Source organism: Fibroporia radiculosa (assembly GCF_000313525.1).
Source record: "Fibroporia radiculosa TFFH 294 genomic supercontigs, scaffold1147, whole genome shotgun sequence".
NCBI classification, from domain to species: Eukaryota; Fungi; Basidiomycota; class Agaricomycetes; order Polyporales; family Fibroporiaceae; genus Fibroporia; species Fibroporia radiculosa.
In genome coordinates, this window is record NW_012133268.1 from 56,850 (window position 1) to 78,888 (window position 22,039).

General features: G+C 50.3%; 6 protein-coding genes across 6 annotated transcripts; 2 read left to right on the forward strand and 4 right to left on the reverse strand.

Annotated features, from left to right (window-relative positions):
- Positions 1-254: 254 nt before the first annotated feature.
- On the reverse strand, positions 255-6,516 carry FIBRA_02230 (uncharacterized protein; the record flags this gene model as incomplete). The annotated part of the gene is made up of 36 exons (XM_012324095.1): positions 255-421; positions 482-596; positions 654-733; positions 798-952; positions 993-1,130; positions 1,182-1,212; positions 1,269-1,296; positions 1,347-1,576; positions 1,634-1,913; positions 1,968-2,011; positions 2,072-2,244; positions 2,296-2,312; positions 2,369-2,439; positions 2,486-2,580; positions 2,631-2,766; positions 2,819-3,104; positions 3,158-3,394; positions 3,451-3,461; positions 3,519-3,619; positions 3,684-3,787; positions 3,839-3,889; positions 3,948-4,403; positions 4,456-4,524; positions 4,575-4,641; positions 4,703-4,809; positions 4,861-4,968; positions 5,027-5,056; positions 5,113-5,167; positions 5,217-5,350; positions 5,406-5,440; positions 5,506-5,527; positions 5,585-5,598; positions 5,658-5,822; positions 5,881-6,240; positions 6,295-6,371; positions 6,434-6,516. 36 exons carry the CDS (start codon positions 6,514-6,516, stop codon positions 255-257), a joined length of 4,332 nt encoding a protein of 1,443 aa, XP_012179485.1.
- Positions 6,517-7,765: 1,249 nt separating this feature from the next.
- FIBRA_02231 (uncharacterized protein) lies at positions 7,766-10,430 on the forward strand (the record flags this gene model as incomplete). The annotated part of the gene is made up of 8 exons (XM_012324096.1): positions 7,766-7,899; positions 7,947-8,263; positions 9,040-9,157; positions 9,215-9,305; positions 9,373-9,472; positions 9,532-9,671; positions 9,725-10,327; positions 10,356-10,430. 8 exons carry the CDS (start codon positions 7,766-7,768, stop codon positions 10,428-10,430), a joined length of 1,578 nt encoding a protein of 525 aa, XP_012179486.1.
- A 533-nt stretch (positions 10,431-10,963) lies between these two features.
- On the reverse strand, positions 10,964-11,681 carry FIBRA_02232 (uncharacterized protein; the record flags this gene model as incomplete). Its single annotated transcript, XM_012324097.1, has 3 exons — positions 10,964-11,452; positions 11,494-11,579; positions 11,648-11,681. 3 exons carry the CDS (start codon positions 11,679-11,681, stop codon positions 10,964-10,966), a joined length of 609 nt encoding a protein of 202 aa, XP_012179487.1.
- A 1,339-nt stretch (positions 11,682-13,020) lies between these two features.
- On the reverse strand, positions 13,021-14,095 carry FIBRA_02233 (uncharacterized protein; the record flags this gene model as incomplete). The annotated part of the gene is made up of 5 exons (XM_012324098.1): positions 13,021-13,252; positions 13,306-13,380; positions 13,463-13,722; positions 13,786-13,915; positions 13,977-14,095. The coding sequence occupies 5 exons, from the start codon at positions 14,093-14,095 to the stop codon at positions 13,021-13,023; spliced, it is 816 nt and encodes a 271-aa protein (XP_012179488.1).
- Positions 14,096-16,430: 2,335 nt separating this feature from the next.
- FIBRA_02234 (uncharacterized protein) lies at positions 16,431-18,911 on the forward strand (the record flags this gene model as incomplete). The annotated part of the gene is made up of 6 exons (XM_012324099.1): positions 16,431-18,193; positions 18,250-18,287; positions 18,355-18,362; positions 18,413-18,640; positions 18,701-18,827; positions 18,883-18,911. 6 exons carry the CDS (start codon positions 16,431-16,433, stop codon positions 18,909-18,911), a joined length of 2,193 nt encoding a protein of 730 aa, XP_012179489.1.
- Positions 18,912-19,274: 363 nt separating this feature from the next.
- FIBRA_02235 (uncharacterized protein) lies at positions 19,275-21,835 on the reverse strand (the record flags this gene model as incomplete). Its single annotated transcript, XM_012324100.1, has 12 exons — positions 19,275-20,626; positions 20,677-20,710; positions 20,767-20,820; positions 20,873-20,972; positions 21,032-21,041; positions 21,104-21,110; positions 21,157-21,172; positions 21,235-21,310; positions 21,366-21,416; positions 21,481-21,510; positions 21,564-21,611; positions 21,664-21,835. 12 exons carry the CDS (start codon positions 21,833-21,835, stop codon positions 19,275-19,277), a joined length of 1,950 nt encoding a protein of 649 aa, XP_012179490.1.
- Between the last annotated feature and the right edge of the window lie 204 nt (positions 21,836-22,039).

Sequence of the window (22,039 nt, forward strand, 5' to 3'; positions counted from 1 at the left end):
GGTGATGTACAGTTGTCTTGCAGCACCTGGAGCTCGAGGAAGCTAGAATGATCGTGGCGGAATCACCGGAGGCGTTTCTGCAGTATATCACGACAGGCAGAGCCATGTCCCGTCTAAATTCCTATGCCTGTGCGCAGGGGAAAGCTCTATAGAAAGTTCTTATCGGTGTACAATTGAGCCAAATGCGAAGACGCGTATACAAGTAGATCTATATCGAGCCTCTCTACAATAGGGATTAAACAGCCGTATATCGCTCAATAAATCTGGGCACTTGTTCTGATTCGAACAATATCCTCTCCGGACAGGTTGGCCTCATCGCATAGCGACCTGAAGATTGAGTCCTTCTGATTGTAGAGTGTCAGCGGAGTATCAAACTCAACGACTTTCCCAGCGTCCATAACGAGAATTTTGTCATAGTAAACTATCAGTATCGTAATATGGTGAGATGATTGTGCATCATGCTAGAGTAGAAGTCACATACCAATAGTATTTAGGCGGTGCGCGATGCATAACAGTGTAGACGAAGAAAATTCCATTTGAATAGTCGCCTGTAGCTTCGCATCCATCTGAACGTCGACATTGCTTGTCGCCTCATCCTTGTGTAGGGGTGATCAATGATATCCTGAAAGTGTACTTATAGTCAAAGAGCTTACTAGAACAATAATGCGACTATTCTTTACGACTGCCCGGCACAGTGCGAGCAGCTGCTTCTCGCCCGCACTATAATTTGATCCTGCCAAGGAGATAGAGCAAGGTTTATCCAATGACAACGACAAACGGGAGGAACGCGAGCGCACCTTCTTCACTCACGGGAGAATCCAAACTGAACTTCGCTTCCACCACAGGGTCGCACGATCCATCGCGCGGAAGCAGCCAAGTGCGTTTGAGAGCAGATATGAGTTCCGCATCCGCACGAATGCCTTGTGGATCACTAGGTGGTCCCTTCATTGACCTTGACAATATTTTAGCAGGAGTGTATATGAGAGACGTACAGATTTTGTCGCAATGTGCCCTTGAAAAGCAACGCATCCTGAGGAACGAGCGCAAGCTGACCCCGCAGTGTGTCTAAACCGATGTCGCGTATGTTATATCCGTCAATTTCGATTATTCCTCCTTGGGTGTTGACTATCCTATAGAAACATCTAAGCCTTGACATAGCTGTACCAGAACAAGATACTTACCGGAATAATGCTTGCAAAAGGGAGCTCTTTCCTGTGATGACATTATGAGTACATCCGACGTGCGCCATCTATCGAAATGAAGCTCACCTGCTCCAGTCCTACCAACGATTCCAATCTACTCGCAATTGGTCCTGTATACGACGCTCAAGTATGACCATAACTCACCTTCTCTCCAGGGTGTACAGTGAACGTGACACCTTTCAGCACGAGCGGGAGTCCTTCCCTGTATGCTAACTCGACATTCTCAAATCTAATCCGTCCTTGCTCGGGCCAAGCCGGGGAAGGGTCATTGGGCATTGTTGTTTCACCCTCGGATGGTAGTTGTGTGTAGTATTGCACACGTTCCACGGCATTGAAATTCTGCTCGTTTTGCGCATATGTCTGGATGAGGGAGGCTTCAATTGAGATGCCAAGTGAGCCGATGCAAAAAACGAAGATGATAGGAAACTTACAAAGCACTTCGGTCACTGTAGACGGCGCGGAGTAAGCCGCTTTTCGAAAGACGTTATTGAAGTACCAAAACTCACCACTCAGTGTATATGAGAGCACTACACCGATACTACTTGGGTCGATCGTTGTCCGTATACCTGAGGCAAAGAGGGCGATACCAAGCACGAGTAGGTTACCGAGCGTATCGAGTCGGATGCTGAGCCATTGCTGTATTGCAATCGTCATGTAATATGCACGATTCTCCATGTCTTGTCCGTGATCTGATTGCATGACGAAGCGATTCTGTACTCAACATAAATGCCATTACACCTAAAAGCATCTTCTATGATCACGAACCTGCGCACGATAGGATCGCACAGTACTCAGACCAGTTAGGCACTCTGCCGTACTGTCCATCAGTCATCTAAGTCTCGCCAATCATGCGGAGAGGTCAATCCCACCTGTGTATGCAGAATACAGCATTGAACGCATGATTGAATCGAGACGCTTGGTCTCAACAGATGTGCGCCGGTAGAACATGGCAGCAATGAGATAAAGAAGCAGAAGCGGCGCAAATATTGTCCCTAGGTATGGCAACGTGTAGAATACGAGAACGACTGTTCCAACAACCGAACTGCGCAATTGGGGTCAACTCCTGACACGATTGCAAAAATGAGCAACACACCTGAAAGTTTGCAACAGCTATTTGTTGCGAATCGCTTAATATCAACGCTAAGTATGGAAACTGATGATATTACCTGATTTGCCGTCAACGCCAAGTTCAAATCCAAGGTATTTTGGTCGTTCGATAGCCGAGACATTATACGGCCTAATAGGAATGAGCAGGTTACCTTCAAATTTTTATATACACTCACCCATAGGTGTTGTATCAAAAAATGAAACAGGAGAATGCAAGACCGAATTCAACGCATCCTTGAATAGGCGCAATCCGGCTATCAATGTTGCGACACTATTCATATTTTGAACAATCACTCTCGCATCGAGTTTAAAAAAGCGCACGTGAACGACATGCTGAGCAAGAATGCGCCTACTCCGCTGCCCACTCCGAGTGCGGCATACAGTGCCATGTAGTCTCCCTGTGTGAACCCCGAGATAGACTCAGAGGTCCACCATCCAAGAACTAAGTTGTTCGCAACTACATTATAGGTCAGATATGAGTCGAACTCGGGGAAGGACGGAAACCCGACCTTGTGAACCCTGATATACTACTACGTTGATAAAAAGGACGAGGATCCACCACAACCCACCCGCGGCACGCAAATAATTGTCATACACCTTGAGTGATACAGCCCCAGTGAGCCGCTCTTCCGCTTGCATCAAAGCTACCTTCGGCCGCGTTTGCTTCTCACCCTCAGACTTCGGCACAGTGATAATATTACTTTCGATTTTCGCCGTAATTTCAACCTCCTCACGTCGTTGATTCCCAAATTCCTCCATCAGACGTGAGAATACTGCTCCTTTGTTCATAAGATCCTGCTCAGGTATATCAGCCTCACTGTGACATAATCAAAGACTAGGCAACACACATTGAATGTACCCTGTTCCGCGATGGCACCATTGTCCATGACATATACATAGTCTGTCTTGTCCAGCATATGCAAGGCGTGCGTGACGAGAATTCGTGTTTTACCAGCTAGTGGGCCCTTCACGAGACAGCTGTCGACGAGGGTTTTACCAACATGAGCATCAACCGCACTTAGCGAGTCGTCCATCAAGACAATTTCTGAACCAGAGTACGCGGCGCGTGCGAGGGAAACACGGGCCTTGAAAACCATGTCTGTAAGAAAACATGAAAACAGCATTGGCAAAAACCCAATACCTTCTGACCTCCTGAAGAATCAGTGTATTAAGCTCTATGCAGCTAAATTATGCATCAAGCGGACTCACCACTCAAGTTGATGCCCTTTTCCCCAATCTCAGTGTCCTGTCCCTGGGGAAACATCTCAAGATCTTCTTCGAGGCAACATGCATGGTAGATTTCCTTCAGCCTGGAAGCAGCCCACAACCATATAAGCACCATTGCTACAACAGTTTGAGTTTCTCCGAACACACCTCTTTTCATCCTCAGGTTGTCCAAACGTGATGTTCTCGCGCACACTGGCATGCATGATCCAGGGCGTCTGAGGCGCAAACGCGATGCGGGAGGACACGACAACCTGTATGGGTCGAATAAATTTAACTAATATGCTCCTTTAGTAAGTCCATACTTGGCCTCTGGTCCTGCGCATCTCTCCTATCAATGCATGCAACAAAGAACTCTGAACGTGCGAGGGGTTAATTCTCATCAATCAATGGACAGTGCAGATAACACTACACCTTCCCTGAGCCAATACTTCCAACAATGGCGACGAACGAGCCATGAGGCACCTGAAAACGAAGATTCTTCAACGCAAATGGTTTTTCTTCTTCGGCAGGCTTTTCCGAGCCCTGCTCTTCCTTGTCTCCCCCATATGCTGTTGCGGGAAAGCTGCCGTCGGGTTTCTTCGGTTTGAGCTTGAAAAAGCTGTGTGTTCTTTTATGAGAGGTAGATTTCTTCTCGGCTACATAAGCTCTAGATTTATCCTTCTTCTCGGAGCCATCTCCAGTTGTATTCGAAGTCTCCCATACGAAATCGCCGTCTACGTCGACGGCAAACTTGCTCTCGGGGTCCAAGACATACGGCTCAGGTATTTCTTCTGCGACCAGGAAGTTTGAGATTCGGCGAAGAGCGACTATCGCGTCCGTGGAAGCTTGTAAAATAAGAGGAACATTGCGAATCGGAGTGCGAATAATCTGTCGCAAGCATAATGAGAACACCTTTCAACGATCAAAGTCAACTGCGCACATTCAAAAACTGTAGCGCAGTGAACACGGTAGAGACAGTGAGATTATGGCCGCTCAAGGCATAAGTAATCTAATGAATAATGTTGAGGCCCGAATAGATGTGAATTCCAGAACACGCACAAAAGACAATATTGCAGCCACTACAGGAATGGCAGTCACCATAGCAAGTAGCGCAGCCCGGGCGATGCTATACAACAGAAGACATCCGCGTTTTGGAGAAAATCTTCGAAGGCAGCTCGATTTCGCACCTCAGCTTTCGCACATGACTCAGCTCGCGCTGACGGACATGGTATACCTGGTCTGTGTAGAACCTCTCCCAGGCATAGTACTTGATGAGTCGGATACCTTGGAGTATCTGGACTCAAATAAGTGGGCGGCCGTTAATACACAAGCAGCACGGACGCACCTCTCCGACCACTCGAATCCGCTGGTCCGTGATTCGTAAGCCGGCAAGACGGTGGTCGAACATGATCCTCGTGCAGACCATCTGCACAGGAAAGCCAAAGACTAACACCTGAGTTGTTGTATAGTTTGAATAACAATGTAGTCCTCAACAGTGCATATTCTCGCACCGCTAAACCGACGAGTGCAGAATACCCAAGCTATAAATCTCCTGCCATTAGGAGCGAGAAGTCGCATATAGACTCATAAACTGTACTTGATCAATGAGCAGACCCATTCCGATCGCGATCTGAAGAGGCGCGACCCAAAGGCTATTACGACAATTAGACAGACATGTTCACACAGCTTAAGATGACTCACTTGTGCGCTTGTATTGTGACACGCTCCAGACGGGTAGTGTCTGTGGCAATCATTGTAGTGATTTGACCGCTGCTGTGCTTGAGTCTTGCACGACCGCTGAGGCGCAACGACTTGCGAAAGATTGTGCCTATCGTCTGAGATTACAATATTGTCAGTTATGTGTCACAAAATATCAATGTGGAACCCTACAGCAGTGCGCATCTCAAATCCGGTCTGCATAGTCACTGGGGATATAGTTGTTACAATTGTGAATGAAGCATTGAGTGAATGAAGTGCAAAATTCAATCACTTAATGAATAATGAGCAGTAATCTGGCAATATAGGCGTCAAAAATAGCGCATATAGCCATAGATCAGGGACTTGCTCACAATACTTGAGATTTCTACGCACACAGGAGATGGACTTGTCAGCTACTCGTTCATGAGACACAAACAGTCACACCTTGCATCAAAAACAGCCCAAATGACAGCCCGATACCATAACCAATTCCCTGCGGAGGTATCAAGCCCTCTCGTTGTTCGATAGATGTTCGATGATACGTGTACGAGTCTGTGAGCCAGGTGAGCAGGACTTGACTAACTAGTGGCGTGCATGTATTGAGTGTGTCTAGAAAAAATAGGTATGGACTTGCAAACACCAGGCGAGTGATGAACATGACTCGTACTGGCAATGAGCGTGAGGATTCCAGCCGCCCACCACTTCCAAAAGAAAGTCGTGTGTAGAGCATAAAGCAAAGATGAATCATACTTAATCTCGCCCGATCTGTTTGTCTTCAAGCCATATCCAGGTATCCATCTTGCCCACTGGTCGTAATTTGGGCCCGACTCGTACTGCGGGAGCTTCGCCTCTTCCCCAGCTGACATCTCGATGTCTGAAGGAGATTCTCGGCTAGTAGTGCAGTCGTCGTTGTGTCTGGGCTGCATAAAGGCCGGTCGTTGCTCTGGCGGACAGCGCTCAAAGAAATTTCGCTCAACCTTGTCGCTCAGCTGGGAGGCCAGGTACTTGTTGGGAAGTGTCCACAGGTCTGTTCACATCAAGGTTGGACGATGAATGTACCTTCAATGATTTGAACACTTACCGTCTGTCTGCAGAGGACGCGAGAAACCAACCATCAAGAGAGGATCAAGCCAGGAAAATACGAGTCTAGACCATGGCCTATAGTGATAGAATGTGTATTATGACCATGAATAGCAACAAAATAATTGGTCTGAACGTACGACGCCCTCTCCTCAGGCAAGCTAGCATTCGATCCAGTCGCGAAGGCAGGCGGTTTGGGCGGTGGGCGGAGAGGATTGTACATGGCTCCGGGCAAAGCCAGGAAACGTCTGAATGAGGACTCGTCTGAGTACAGAAGAGCGCATTCTAAACACAGCAGCGCGCAGCATCGGAGGAACTCGGTCCGATAGAGGGAAATGATGGGCGTTCACCGCTAGCATGTGGTGTCCTGTGAACTTGACAGAATGACTGTGTACCGTTTACTGGATATCAGGCGTCTGCACGGCCGGCTCCAGGAATCGCGATCACGCGTAGCGCGTTTGGGCGTGCCAGTGATTGCTGCCGTGCACTTGCGCTGCACGGTCACTGAAACAGCCGCCATCGAGCAGCTGATCTGATATTGAAGCCACATTATCAGCTCCGCCAATTGTCGGAAACATGAGGCTCTGGTGCGGCGAAGATTACTTACGAGTGCTTCGGAGGAACAAAGGCTGTCTTTTCGGGTTGATGCTCTTCCTCGCATGCTTTGTCGGTGACAGCACAACGAATTCTATGGCCAATACAGTGAACCTTTGAACCTTTGAAGCGCCGCGGTGAAGGGATGTACGTCTTGGCAACGTATCAAGCAGAATCAAACTCCATCGATATGCTCGACATACCCAAAAAGCCTTAGACCTGCACCAGTTCACCTCTACAACCTTCCAATGGAGGCTCTGTCGTTATCCATTGTATGCCAAATATTTGGCAGCCTGAAGGTATGGAACTCTCCAGCTGGTCAGCTGAATACGACATGAGCCGTATGTTATCTCTACTCCCGCTGATTATCCATGCGCGCTGAATTCCTGCAGAAAGTCCGAGGTTGGCATCACTATGAATGGACGAGCATCTGAATTAGGCACTCACTCGATCAAGCGTTGAAGAATCAAATTATCATTCTCAAGTGAGTTGAGCCTGTGCGCTGGCTCGAGGTGGCAATTTTTTTTACTGTAAAACAAGATCGACGGTGCAAAGGATAATGGTGCCGTTCGGACGCTGTGGCTAACAATGATGCAGTGGAGTCATAATGGTTGTGCTTAAAGCTTTCGAAATTCGGACTTACCAGCACTGCCGCATCAAAAGATTTGCTGACAGCTGGGCGCGCAACAGCTCGCAGACCGCGCGAACAACATGATTATTTAATGATTGTGCACTAGGATCCCAGCGCTTATTGCGACTCTGCCTGCTAAGAGCCACCAATTTACTCGAAGGCGTCACTGCAGTGCCAAGCCATCGCTCCTGGCGTTATCTACTATGCCGGCCAGCCTAGCTTTGTACCCCCTCGTTCTTCTTCCGCCATGACTGCGACACGGTGTTTGCTCGTCCTCGTCGCGTTTTTCCTCGCGTCGCCCACTCCTTTGCGCGCACAAAATCTCTCCTCAGCCCAGCTGGAAGGCGTCGAGTACAACCTCTGGCTCGGAGCACAGCAGACGTACGTCTCTCATGGATCATCCCCATGCGCTGCTGACAGTTCGCTAGATGGGAGCTCGGCACAGAGGCCGAGGCACTTGTCGAGTCCTATTCGCCTGCATTCGCCGTCTTCGCCAATGCGTCCCTTCCTCCCCCGACTAACGCGTCGCTCACAGGGGGTTACAACGTCTCTACGCTAGACCCGGTGCTCCAGATAGCGTGCAATACCATCGCGTCGCGTAACCCCGTCGCGGGGCCCCAGCCCCTGATCAATGTCACAGGAGGTGCGGCGGGGGATCCAGCCAGCATTGGCGTTGCGGTGCTGTTGGCGAATTGGACAGGGGCGGAGGTGCCCCCGAAGAATACGACATACAACGATAGCTCTGGTAAGCCCTAGGCCTGATTCTGCTCGATTTCGCATATATAAACCCCGCATCATACCCTTGGCGCGCATCTTTGGCGTTTATATCCGGTTGTTCGGGGCACGTATCCATCTTGAACATGTCATCTCTTCGTCTTGTTGCAGTCTCGGTTCCGGGCATACCACAGCAACGCGGCAATACTGTAGCGGCTGCTGAGCATACATCGAAACTGTCTACCACAACCACTGCTAGTATGTCGGCGACTCCTGGCAGGACAAATGTGGATAGCTCCCTCACATATCCTCGCTAGGGAGCGCGAGACACGTCCGTGCTTAGCTTGTGCCACCATGCGTTGAAAGAATCCACATGTGCGCGCAAGGCCTCCATACTCCGCATTGTTCTGTTACTGATAATTCATCACGGGATGGGTCCGAGAGCTGGGAGTGATGTATATGTTTGTTGTTAACCAATCTGCTAGTCTGAAAGGCATGGGAAAGCAGCTATACCTTTCTCTCTGCAGGTGTGTTAATGGACATGCTCACCGGACCATGCTCGATGTTCGTTCGCTTAGCGGCTCTACCATAGAGACAGCTCAGCGAACGACCATCTTTGAGTAGGTTTAAATCCTTGACGCGTCTCGAGCATTTCGGATCCCAGAACATGTAACTTATTTCGTTAGATATGGCTGGATGGACACAAGACGTGTCCATTCGCATACATCCATGTTTCTGCACACGTACTCTTTTTTCTTTCGTACACAGACTATGTCTTGATGAATCTACTGAGTCTTACCTCACCAGATGCGGCGACACTGACATATGCGCGCGCCGCGACGGAACAGCTTAACTACACGCTATATGTTGTCCCTCGTACGAGCGATGGCGCCATCAGCCATCGGATCGAGCAAGTACAGCTCTGGTATGCCATATATGCTACCCCATTTCTTAGCACATGGTTCATTTGTGTATGTCACAGGTCAGACAGTGTGTATATGGTTCCGCCCTTCCTCGCATATTACGGAATCACTACCGGAAACCAGACCTTGCTCACCGAGGCATATACACAGGTGCGTGGCGGTATGCACTGCACTGGACACGCCAGATGTTCACAGGACATCGCCTCCGTGGCAATAGATCAAACTCTACCGGAATTACCTGTATGACTCTGACATGAGCCTCTGGCAGCATATAGTACTCGGGGATGTCAACAATGATGCGGGCTTCTGGTCGACTGGTCAGTCTGTGCGCCGGACTTGTATGAGTCGCTTGGCACTGGTTGATGACACTATGCAGGCAACGGCTGGGCAGCTGCAGGAATGATGCGCGTGCTCGCTACGATCGTGCACTCGCCGTGGGCAGATAGCATGTCAAGCGAGATCAACGACTTGACGAGCTGGGTACAGGAGATCCACAACGGGATGTACGGACACCTAGTACGTCATCGTCCAGTCCCGCTCCCGCCGCGTCCTTATTCATTTCCAATAAGCAATCAAACGTATCGCTGTTCCACAATTATGCCAATGAGACGTCGACGTTTCTTGATGGCTCGAGCACTGCGCTGGTCGCCTCAACCGTGTATCGTCTCGCGATGCTGCGCGGCGTATACACGCATCTGCCACTTGCGGAGAAGTGCCGGCAGGCACTGAGCGGGAGCGGATCGGCCGGCGTGTGGGGTTCGGGGAACGGCGTGGGCCCGGCGAGCACGATCTCGTACAGCAGCGTGGGCACGAGTCCTCCCGGCGGCTCGTCATCGTCATCGTTGACTACGACAACATCGCGAGCTGTGGGTTCACAGACGTCTACGACTGCCTCATCCTCCGTCTCTTCCACGTCGACGCCGGTCTCGTCGTATGCCGCCCCTCAGCCAAGCAGCACCGCGCTGGGGGCTGGGCTGTCCCACTTTAACTCAGAGATGTGGCTGACGCCGGTGGTGGACCCGTACAACTGGAGTGTGCAAGGCGGGTCGTCGCCTGAAGGTCAGGCATTCGTCGTCGAGATGTACGCGGCGTGGCGCGACTGGGTCGAGGCGGGGGCACCAGGCGCGAGCGGTGGACATCGACGGGCGGGTGCGGGTGGCGCACTGCTCGCGGTATGTGTGCTAATGGGCGTTGTGCTAGGGCTCGCATGATGAGGTGTGGTCTGTCGTAGACCCAACTGTGGACGGTGAACGGTCGCTGGATGCGTCGTTGTGATTGCAAGGTTCATTTTTGATACCCACATTCTACATTCTTTCGTTAGCGACCTCTGGAGCTTTTACTTGGGATAGTCGATGGCAATTTGCATATGAATTATTAGTGGTGTCCATTCTGTACTTGTGCGCTGGTGCTGCCTCGCTACATTTACTGGCCACCCCGGGCCGAGGCATATGAACAATATGGCTTTTGTTGAGACTGGCAAGATAGTGTCATGCATCATCATGGTGCCTCTCAGAGCCTTGGTTTACTGTGAACTCCTGGATCCACTGTACGACCTCTTCGCCCCACTCCTCGCCGCTTCCTGAGCTCAGTGCTAGGATCGGGCTCAGATGGTCGTGCCCGGCTAAGACAACGTCTTCCAACACTCCCCCCCATCTTTCTGTACAGCTCGGAGAAACGACGACTTGCACTGGATATCCTCCGCGGCTTGCTCTCGGCGACAACCACTCGCAGAGGCGGGAGCTGCGCGACATGCATTGCCCCCGCATGGCGGCGCAACAAGCTGAGCGGCTGATTCACCGCGACTTTCTTCATGCTGCCGTAGTATCCCACTGCAGTTTGCTGAAGTGCGGCGGTGGGGCCGTTGCTGATCTCAAATGGGACGCCGACGAGGCACATCCCACGGAGAGCGGCGCGAATGGGCAGCTGAACAGGGAGGAGAGCAGTAGCATGGACACGGCGTGCACGCCGCCGGCAGAGTGCGCGAGCACGAAGACGCGGCTGGCATCGCCCGCCGTGTGGAGGTGGCGGACGACCCAGAGGAGCGCGTCGCGCACGTCCTCGGAGCCCTGTGGGTATGTGATCGACGGAACGAAGTGATAGTCCGGGACGACGGTGAGAATGCCTCTGCGCGCAAAGAACGCGCCGAGGTTGGCGTGTACCAGATCGTGTGGAGGTGACTGGCCGAGCCGGGACCCCTTCGTAAATCCGCCGCCGTAGAAGAAAACGAGGATGTGATGCGTCCGGCCGTCGGTGCTGGGGATGGGAAAGTGGTAGACGTCGAGCTTTATGGACGACAGCTTCGGAATCCATCCATGTGAATGCTCAGCAGTGTGCGCACCTTGTGAACGTCGGTTTCTCCATAAACATGTGTAGTGCGCTTAACAGAAATATTTGCAGCACGATCCACATCAAGCAGAGGATAGTCTGCGCATAATTAAGCCACAGACGTTTATCTTGGATCTGTTGATAGTTTTGACCAATCGCACACTTACTCGGATCGATGATTTCTTTGGTCCTGAACTTCATCAGTGGCAGCGCCGTTGGCGTTTGTCAGCTGACTTGAACACTCTCGACTTGTATTCGAATGTTTGAAGATGGTGGAGGACACTCAGTCGTCCTAGCGATGGTGCAAGTCAAGGTCCAAGTGATGAGCAATTATAGATTAACGTAATAGGTCAATATAATGGCGCACCGAAGCCACATATGTATGGCACTTCACTTGGCGATGATGTTGCTTAATTAAACGTGGAAGGAATACAGAAAAAAGGAGCTCATCTGATATGTCTACACCCATTATGCTTTCATGTGGCTAGTCCATATCGCCATCACTGTGTCGATAGTGTATCGATGACTTGGAGCACATGAAAACCATCTGGACACTAGCGCGATTGTACATACTGCAAACCTAATGCATATCATACGCAAACATGAAGTCGCCCAGTCAATGGGTATCCTCGTTGCGAGCAAGGTTTCCATGAGGATTAAGGAGTCCGGTCTGGCTTGCAACTCCTGTGACTGGGAGCTCATCAGAGACCGGCACCCGACAAGTCTACCTAGCAAGTTGAAACAGCCACTGGCCTCGTTTTTATATGTTACATCAATTGATGAGACTGGATTTGACAGTAGAGGAAAACCTATGAAAAGAACGTATGTAGGTCACTAGCCAGAGCAGTATTGCAGAGACTACCTGAGCATCAGGTTCACTATACATGCCAGGTCCACATTCCTGTCCCAGCTGTCTAGATTGTAGAGACTTTCAATCAGTCATCTTGACTATTATTTTTTCTGTTTTAATTAGAATGCTGTGATTAGAATAATGAGATAAATACTATGCGTTGGCTCACTTCTGAACCGTTTTGAAACTCGCGACCGACATCCACTGGCAACTTGAGGTTTCTGAATGAACGGAGTGTTGGTAGCCCACCCATTAGGTTTGTAGGGACGGGGCCGGTATCAAGCAGATATGCTACTAAGGATTTTGTAGTTTGAAGGTCCATATACAAGTGCGGACATGCCGGGGCTGCGCCGAATGCGGACAATAATCATGCAGGGTGGCCTACGTCACCTGCAGAGCGCTGTACGATGAGAGGAGCGTTTTGAAGCAGGCTTTTTTTGAGACCGTCCTCCACCCGAGATGACTCTCTATTAGAAGTCTGCCTGAGGGAGACAAGTAATAGGTACCGATTGCTCTGTACGTGCAAGAAAAGATTATATAATAAGAGCAAAGCACAGCGATGTTATTGCGAGTCCAAGATATTGCACAATCAAAAATCTACACATCACAGTAATGTCCTGGGTAATGCAATCAGTGTATCGCAAGCTCAGATGAACTTGAAAGCAAGATGGTAAGTCAAGGTCTTCGCCCCTATCGGCGAGGTGGCTTCTTCCATTTACATCCACCAACGTCCTCACACCTGCAAGTTCCACCCATGCTCTCTGGCAGATTCTCTGGATCGATGTGGGTAAGGAGGACGGACTTGTAATCGGAGCCAAGGATGTCTATCTTCGCTAGTGTCTCCTTAGCAATCCAGAGCTTGACGACGGACCAAATCGTTGTAAACGAATAGGGCGCGTTGATGATGAAGAACTTGGCCATCCTGCGCAGAATGGTGTCAAAACACCAACACCTCCACTGACAAATCAGACTCACATCTCTGGGTAGTTATCTTGCGTCATCTGAAACGAATCCCTGACCATGTTCCTCATTTGCCAGAATTGAGTCAGCCTAGCACGAGTAATATCCGCCGCCAAAGCCAGATGCTCCATAAGCATTAACCACCAGACCGAAGGTCAAGGCGGAAGCTCACCCGAATCCCTTCAAGTCTACTATTACAAATGTCCCATCTATTTGTTTCCCTGCTTCGCGCGAGGCTGCTGGCATGACCTCCCGGGGTATACTCTCTGCCGTCGTGACAATGCTGTGCCAGAACTTCTCGGGGGTGATATGCTTATATAGCTCTGGCATGTTGATCCCACCGTAGAGTTGGATGTTCAACGGGCGACCTTCCTTGTCGGTCTTGTGGAACCACATCGGCCAGTAATCGAACACCTTTTCGCGTTCTGGATACTAACGCCCCACCGCCATGGCACGTTGGAAGGCGGACACAGGCTAGACTGCAGGACGACTCACATCATATGGATCCTCCGCGTTGAATAGCTCATCTATGCCCACTCCTCCGATGGTTTTGCGCCACTCTTGGCTGGTGGCCCACATCGTTGTTGCTGCATCTAGATCATACTGCCGAGCACGGAGAAATCGTCTGGTACAACACACGAATCCGCATAAGGACGAGGCTCAGAGAAAATCTTTTTTTAACATACACAAGTGTCCAATCGTCTGTGCCAATGGTATCGCCATCGTGTATGAGGTCCTCCTCAACAAGTCGTTGGCGAAACTGCTTGATAAGTGCAGCCTGGTCTTCGGCGGTCGGAGGACTCATAATGCACGTTACGTAAGATAGAATCAGGTTTCAAGCCCCCGACTATGATAAGTTACAAGCTCTAGGAAGTCTATTCCGGGCGAGAGTAATTAGACCAAGACTCTTGAAGATGTCGCTAGAGAAAAATAGAGGCAGCGGTGGAGCGACGTGTCGAACACCCTCAAATCTGGCGTTCATCGCTTCCCTGCACGATGTCTTGAAATCAGAGCTAGCATCCCACGCACTGCCACAGTCTCAAGGTCCGAATGAAGACTTTTGAATTCAAACGTCTTACGCGTGTGTATATCTGTTGCGGATGTGATGACTTGCGAGCTTGACTACGTGCTGGTCAGAAGAAAGAACGAAAGTTCTAGCGCAGAACTCGTGGCCCGTTTGAGACAAAATCAACAGAAGAATCAGACGACACGAAACCAAACTTTCATCCTGGGGAACAAGTAGGGAACACGATAAGAGGAAGTGTATCCCCATCTCAGACCGCAAAGTGACAGATGAACACAAACTTAGCGCCAAGGGATATCTTTCGACCACTGGTGGGTCATATATTTTCCTGACTGAATGCTATCTGAAAGATGGATATCGCACGGGCAGCATGCAGGGTGACAACCAATCCCGTACGAAAATCCTCCACGTGCGAAATTATGAATGCGATATCGGTGCGGCGACGTGAGCCGAACGACAATACTGTACTCCCTTCTGCCGATAAATCCCAGTGCCTCGTATATAGTCCAGAAGACCATAAGGTTGCATCTAACGGTGCCTTGGCATGGTCATGCTGTTGCCTATGCCGTAGTAGCCGCACTCAATAAGGGTGTAGTGTCGCGAATGAGTCGAGGATGGACGCTCCATTCAGGCGCATAGCTCAAGCATAAGACTCCAGTGCCTATATCTTAGTACTTCGGAGGGGCAGCGCAGTCAGTGGATACATAGCTAAGTAAAATGCCGGTATCATTTGGAAATCCGTACAGTGCATAGCAAGCATCAAAATATTTCGAACCTCAATGTTGATGTAAATGCCCCCGATTAGCAGGTAATAGGACTCCGGAAGCATAGAATTATTGCACAAATGCCGCGCGCCTTGAACGTTAACGGCGAGCGACAATCTAAAGGTCAGCGAGGAACGCTGCGAGACTCGCGAAACACCAGGAAAGCAGCCCTCCGAAGACGGTAGGTTCGCCCAGCGAGAAGAAGAAAAGAACCGCACGGTCATATCTATGAGTGTACTCAAGGATTTGAAGGATGAAATTTGACTGCCATTGTGTAATAGCCGTTTACGCGTATCGGGGATTATTACATACCAATAAGTTCGTCCACGGAAGATGTACACAAAGTGAATTCGGACGAGTGGGTGCGAATCGTCATGAACCGCGCAAAAGATCCGAGTCGGCTCTCGTCGAAGGCACAAACGTAGAGCAGGAAGATTATTTCGAGCCGAGACGAATTGCAGCGGAGACGGAATGGGATTCGGGGTGCCGAGCACGTGAAATGAAATACTCCGATTGGACAGAGTTCGGGCGCGAGGGTGGCGCTCCGGCGTCCGAAGGCGTCTCGCTTACAGAGCTCGCTGCACGGCCCATCGTCTCTCCGCACCCTCATCTTGACTTATGAACCCGTCTCCGCCGTCCCCGTCCCCCTCCACTCCCTCTCACGCCTGAGCGACGTCGGTCCCCTCCCACATTTCTGCTGCACACCGAATACTAGACTGCTAGACCAGCGGACTCTTCGAGCAGATACCCGGGATCATCCTTGTAGTAAGTCTCAACAACTTATCAACAATGTCTTGGAGGTGACAGTTGCCGTCAATCCAGTTGTCTGTATGTTCCTTTTCTCCATGCACGAGCAAAACACGTACTCATACTGTTCGTTTTCTCAGACAGGGAGCCACCCGTCTGGTGCTACTTTTTGGATATTGACTCGACCTGGAAGTTTGGACATCATCTATCTGTTGGACTGTGTCTACATCTCCTTTCCCGTTGGCGGATCTTCGCAGTTTGCATTATAGGTGTGTATTGCTTCTCCTCGGTTTTGTACCTTCCACTCGCAGAGCGACCTTTCTCCCTGATGGCTGTATTGTATGAGGATGACGCGAGTACGGCGGCATGTGTAATCTACTTACAATGCCGATCGGTCAAACGTTGCCCGAACCTTCATCAATATGTCAGGCTAAAATGCATTTTGTTTGTCGACCATTAGTCATTTCTTCTTGCGTCACAGCCAGATTACTCTATATCTCACTACGCCCGCCCAGCTTTCTTGATTATATTTGAGCGATCCTTTCGACGTCAACTTGACACAAGTCGCATTCACGAGATTCTGGAACTCGCTGCGTTCTACGACTATGGTGTCATCCTCCACGGCGGCATCTCTATCCTCTGCATCACGCTCACTGGCAAACGTTCATGCCCTCCCAGACGAGCTCACTGAGCTGATTCTTATTTTCACTGCTCGCGCTGGCTTCCCTACCGCTATCTCTGCGTTCGCACAAACATGTCACGCATTTCACACCCTTGTATACCATTCTCCCGACCAACACCTTTGGCGCGAGGTCTTCCTGACCACATTCGACGATCCTCGTCGTAGCGAGGAGTGGAAAGAACGCGAGGCCGTCTTTGATTGGGGTCAGGAATTCAGAAACAGAGTGTGGGCCACAGATTACTTCAAGCGCGAGTCTCTCGTAACACAGTCCTCGTCTGCTCCTACATCCTCACGACCTACCACATGTTTCTTAACTTCAGACTCAACCATCTCATTTGAAGTTTCCCGATACGATATCATAGAACGGGATTTGCGCGCACTCGAGGCTATCATCTCTGCAGCAGAAACGGCTCTTCCGTGTCCCCCGACCATCTGCTGTTCATTTATCCCATCTGCAAGCAATGTAGCCAACAGCCCCGGAGTTTACCCGGCTTATCCGTCCTATCCTATCTTCCCACCCGGTCCCCATCCTACCGGTGTATCACAACAAGAAACAGAGCCGTCTTCCGTGCCACGCCTGTCAAGTAGTGCATCATCGCATCTGGATGAATATCAGTCGACATCCCTAAACATCAAATGGATTGCGGATTTGGTAGGGCATGGATTGCCACCTCGATTGAGAGATATGGTATCGGGCACGCAGCTGCATGGCGGGACGTTAGGTGAGAAGTTGGATGAGCGTGAGGCTCGGATGATGCAAGCGCTTGGCCGTGTCATCGCATTTACTGGATTTCGCCCTGAGCCGCCACTGGGCCGGGATGGGGATACGGAAGAGAATGATCATAGCGGTAGCGAGGACCTGCAGCATCAACCTGACGATGAAGACAACTATACAAGTGATGAAGATGATTCGAAGAGCCTCGAGCTCGAACACGGACGGATTAACTCAAGTCTACCGACGGACTTCATAACTGACACATTCCACGACAGCACCGTGACGGACCCTACTAAAGACATGAGTGCTGCTGCGCTGAACAGAAGGGCGCGAAGCTTGGCACGATTACGAGCATATTCTCTCCGGCTTCTAGCTGTCGAGCGGCACTGGGGACCATTCCTACCTTTGCAGAGTGCTTCCGTTGGGTCGCAGACAGCTGACAAATCACAGAGCAACTCCGGCAGCTCTACAGACGAGGACAGCGAGGAGGAGTTTGCAGAAGACAACTTTCTACCTCCGATGCTGAAAATGCTGGCCGGCGAAAATGATGATGATGCGGACGAATCTGACGAATGCAGCGACGATGACAACGACAGCGAGCTAGGGGAGTTCTCTGATGATGCACAGGCGGATCCGTCCGAGGCACCCGACTATTCACTGCTCACACCTGATTGGGCGTACCTAGCCGCAGTCCGCGTCGTTGTGGAGGCCAATTTAAGAGAGGCTGTGGGTGCGGGTGAGATCACCGGGCTGGCTTGGCTGGATGGGTTACGGGTGGGCAGCGCGCCGAAGGAGGTTGGGTACTGCACATCGTTCTCTGCGCACGACGTCGCAACCGATTTGGAGGCACGTTGGCGCTCGGAGAAGGGGAAGGAAACTGACTTCGGCGTCATTGGTGATATTGGGCTGATGCCGCCTGGCGGTGACTCTGTCGTCGCTTGGGATTGGGCCGGTGTCACTGGTGTGTGGAGGTGAGATGACACGCGCATTTATCATCGAGGCATATTTTACTGAATATCTATGACAGACGGTGCATATGCTGGTTTGATTACCGCGACTTGATTCGTAAGTGATCGCGTTTCTGGCACTGCCTGCTGTCTCTTACTCATCGTTCATGTCAACCTTCTTGTAGTACACAACGTGAGTATTCTTAGGTATCGCTGTGTCTGATGAGTCTTATGCGTCTTTAGCATTTGTCTGATTTTAGCGACCCTAATTTGCAAGAGGCTGTTCGAATCGTGCCCATGCGCCTGCGTGTGGTATCGTTTTCTCCTTCTCTAGTTCCTGCTTATCCCAATAGGCCAACACTTCACGTCGAGGGAGAAACGGCTGGCGGCACTCCGCAAGGGCCGGTGCGCAAGTTGCAGGGGACGGTGGGCGTTGTTGCGGATGGAAGTATAAGATGGACGTTGTTATTGGTACGTCACTTCGGGGATGACGTCAGGCTGGGCGATGGACGCTTACCTTATCCGCTACAGCTTGCACTCAATTCAGATGAACCTAACGAATGGATTTCTGAAGGAATACAAATTGGAGGCCCGCAAACTGCTATGGGCGTCCTTGGCATATGGACCGGCTCGCAACATGAGAAGATGGATCCTCTAGGTTCGATTTCGTCGTGATTTTTACAATGATATATCTCACCTTTTCGCTGTCGCAGGTCCGTTCTGGGCTTGGAAGGTGGGCTAGGGGATCACGCCTGATGACGCATCTACGTCCAGTATCTATGGGACTATATATACGTTCAACTATCTCCCTGTAATTTCCGATGTTGCTCTACTTTGGCATGCTCGGGATGCTTGGATGTCCAGTGACCTCGCGATACCTCTGCGCGTTTACAATATACGAGATGATGGTGCTATAATACACATTAGTGCATGGATAGTATGCTCTACGACACAGTAGAAACCCTCCATCCTCAATGATCCAAATGAGGGAAACTCAATGAGTTCTGATATGAAAGGATGCTGTGAGGGAATTTAGCACGCGCTAATGCAGTTGTACAAGTGAGACTGACCGTGAACAACCCTGACACATCTCTACAGCCATTGTCTAACTGTGATACGGTAGGCCATACGATCCTGGCGGTTGCGGAGGTGCATAATACCCACGGCTCTCGCGAGGCGGCTGATAGAATGGCGATGGGCCTTGGAGGGACAGGTGCAGCGGCTCGCTCCATCCGTTGTACTGGTCGCGGCCAGGATAAGGAGGAGGGGGATAAGACGCCGCGCTCACCGATGAGCGGGGATCGCGTCGGTCGTCCTGGTAATTATGATCTCCAGGACGTGGATCAAAGCCCTTCGCCCGCGCCATTATCGACTCTCCCAGTAAGTTATGTCGCGGCAGCGTGAATTCCGGTACTGGTGGAAGCGAGGGGTGAGGTAATAGTTGCGAGTTGGGCGGTCGGATGTTGTCGTGCACCATAGGGGAGTTGAGCGTTGCAGAGCGAGCAGGAGGAAGCGTTGGTGTGGAGGTACCATGATGGCCGGTGTCAATTTGTGGAGACGCAGTCACAGAGGGAGCGGGACGTCCGGCGGGCGTTTCCGCTGTAGAGGGCATCTTCGCGGCTTTGAGTGCTGCAAGTCGGTCGGGATTTGAGGGAGATGCTATCGCGTTGCGATCAGGATTCAACGACGACGACAACTGTCGAGAGCCATGGGTCGCTGACCGCGGAAGCTCCGTAGGTGCTGTTGGCCATGCTAGCGTCTCTTGCGCTTGCGAGGCAGTGAGCATCGGCGGGTCAGGGTTTGGGGGGGCTCTACGTTTCGATTGAGGCCGCACTACTTCACCTTCCTCTTCCTCATCGTCATCATTATCTTCCCGTCCGACTCGCTTTCGCTTCAATGGCCGATGCTTGGCCGCCGGTAGTAAATCATGAGTGTCGGGAGAGAGCACCGGAAGGTCCTTTATGAAGTCAACCATGATCTTAACAACACGGTTGTTCATACGGATATCGACTTCCTTCTTGCGAACATCCCTCCGCATAAGTGTTATGGCCTGAGAAAGCTGGGCCAGAGTCAGCTTGGCCTTGTGAACATGAATGAGGGTTGCAATGCTGATAAACTCTACAGGAGCCAACTTCTTGACATCAGAAAGTTTGAAGGCTTTCTTATGTTTGGAATCTTGAGCAAGCATAAGAAAGACTTGGAATGTCTGATGGACCTGGCTACAGAACTTTGGATCTGGTTCTTCATGCTGCTGGAGCATCTTCTGGAGAGCTTGAATTGTTGGGGAACTCAAGGTGGGCCACTTCATCATATTGTAGACTGCATGAGTTAAACACCTGAAGTCATTGCCTCTACTGAGGTCCCACTCGAGCTCAGTAGCCAAACCATCACTAATATAGGAACTCTGGAGATCCCTAATAAATGATGCAGTTGGGCTACTAATAGCTTGAAGTTTCTCTGAGAGACCATAAGTACATCAATATTATGGCAAGAGGTTATAACATCACCAGCAGGAGTTAAAGCCATCCCTAATTGGACTCTCTATAAAACTCTGTAAGAGTGCACTTCTGTGTATGTAGAGTGCGTAAGATGCCTACTTGGAAGATTTCTCTTTCATTCTCATTGGTCAAATCCTGATACTCAATGCAGACCTAAAGTAGTTCTTAGCAAACTGGAAGACAAAATAAATGACTGATAGCATACAATTTGCTTGGTCTTGAAGATTTTGACATATCTCTCAGGCAACAATTTCACCGACTTGTGTTTACCAATATCTTTGAAAACAAATTTCTCTTTCGTGAACCTGGGGGTGCAAATATTTCAAGCATCTGCAGGAGCGGTATCATTGAGTCAGACACTTACACGTCCTTGTCTGGGAAGGAAGCCATTAGCGGGATAGAGGAGAATCAAACTGATGATCAAATCTAGACGCACGATAGATCTGCATGCCAATCAGCTAAGCTCCAGAATTCGCGAACAAAACTCACTTCTCCGCTCATGAATCTATTCAAAATGAACGGGAAAATCATCTATCACAAACTGGAATCAACATGCGTGATACGAACCTGAATATGGACGTGAGACGCTGCTTTCCGTCAATGCATACCCTGCGCTCCGAACCGTCGTCGCGGTACACGACCGCTGGGCTAATAATGAGTCATAGCATTCGGTGGCATACACGATAGACGAGAATCACCAAATATGAGGGGAGGAACGTAAAAATTACGGAAAATTGAGTCGACAATGCCTGATATCAACCAACAGTTTCTGAGCATACATGGTAATTTTTTTAAAATACTCAAAATACTCACCTATTTGCTTTGCCTCCGGCCAGACAACCTCTGAGCGACACTGTCTATGAATATCCCGGCAAATTTTGAACAATGAGACGCACCGCGCTGGTAGTCAGGACATAGATCGATATCGTTCGCGACGATTTGTTCTAGCACAGAGTTCAAGTAGAAAGGAGGTGAATAAAAGCATGATTCGCATACCAAAGAGAGCTTGGGTAGTGTAGCTAGTCGGTCGAGGCACCTTTAATGCGCCAGTAATTCTGTAATTTGACTGGTCCCCATCGTCCGTAGTCTCCTGAGCGATGGTCCTTGCAGTGCGCTTTGAAACTGCGAGTGGAATATCTTCGTCTGAGAAGTCCGAGTCGTCAGACATATTGGCAGGGGATGAAATAACAAACAGCCGCGGAAAAAGATACCGATGTGGCCATGCTTAGCTTGCCTGTATCGGCCCTTGCCGACCATACTCGCAGCCACCACAGCGGCCGCTTCGTAGTATGTACTATTAGCACTCGCGGTGTTCTCACATCGGGATGAATGGGGACAGGTTCGTCACTCCAGTCAGTAATGCTTCTAGATT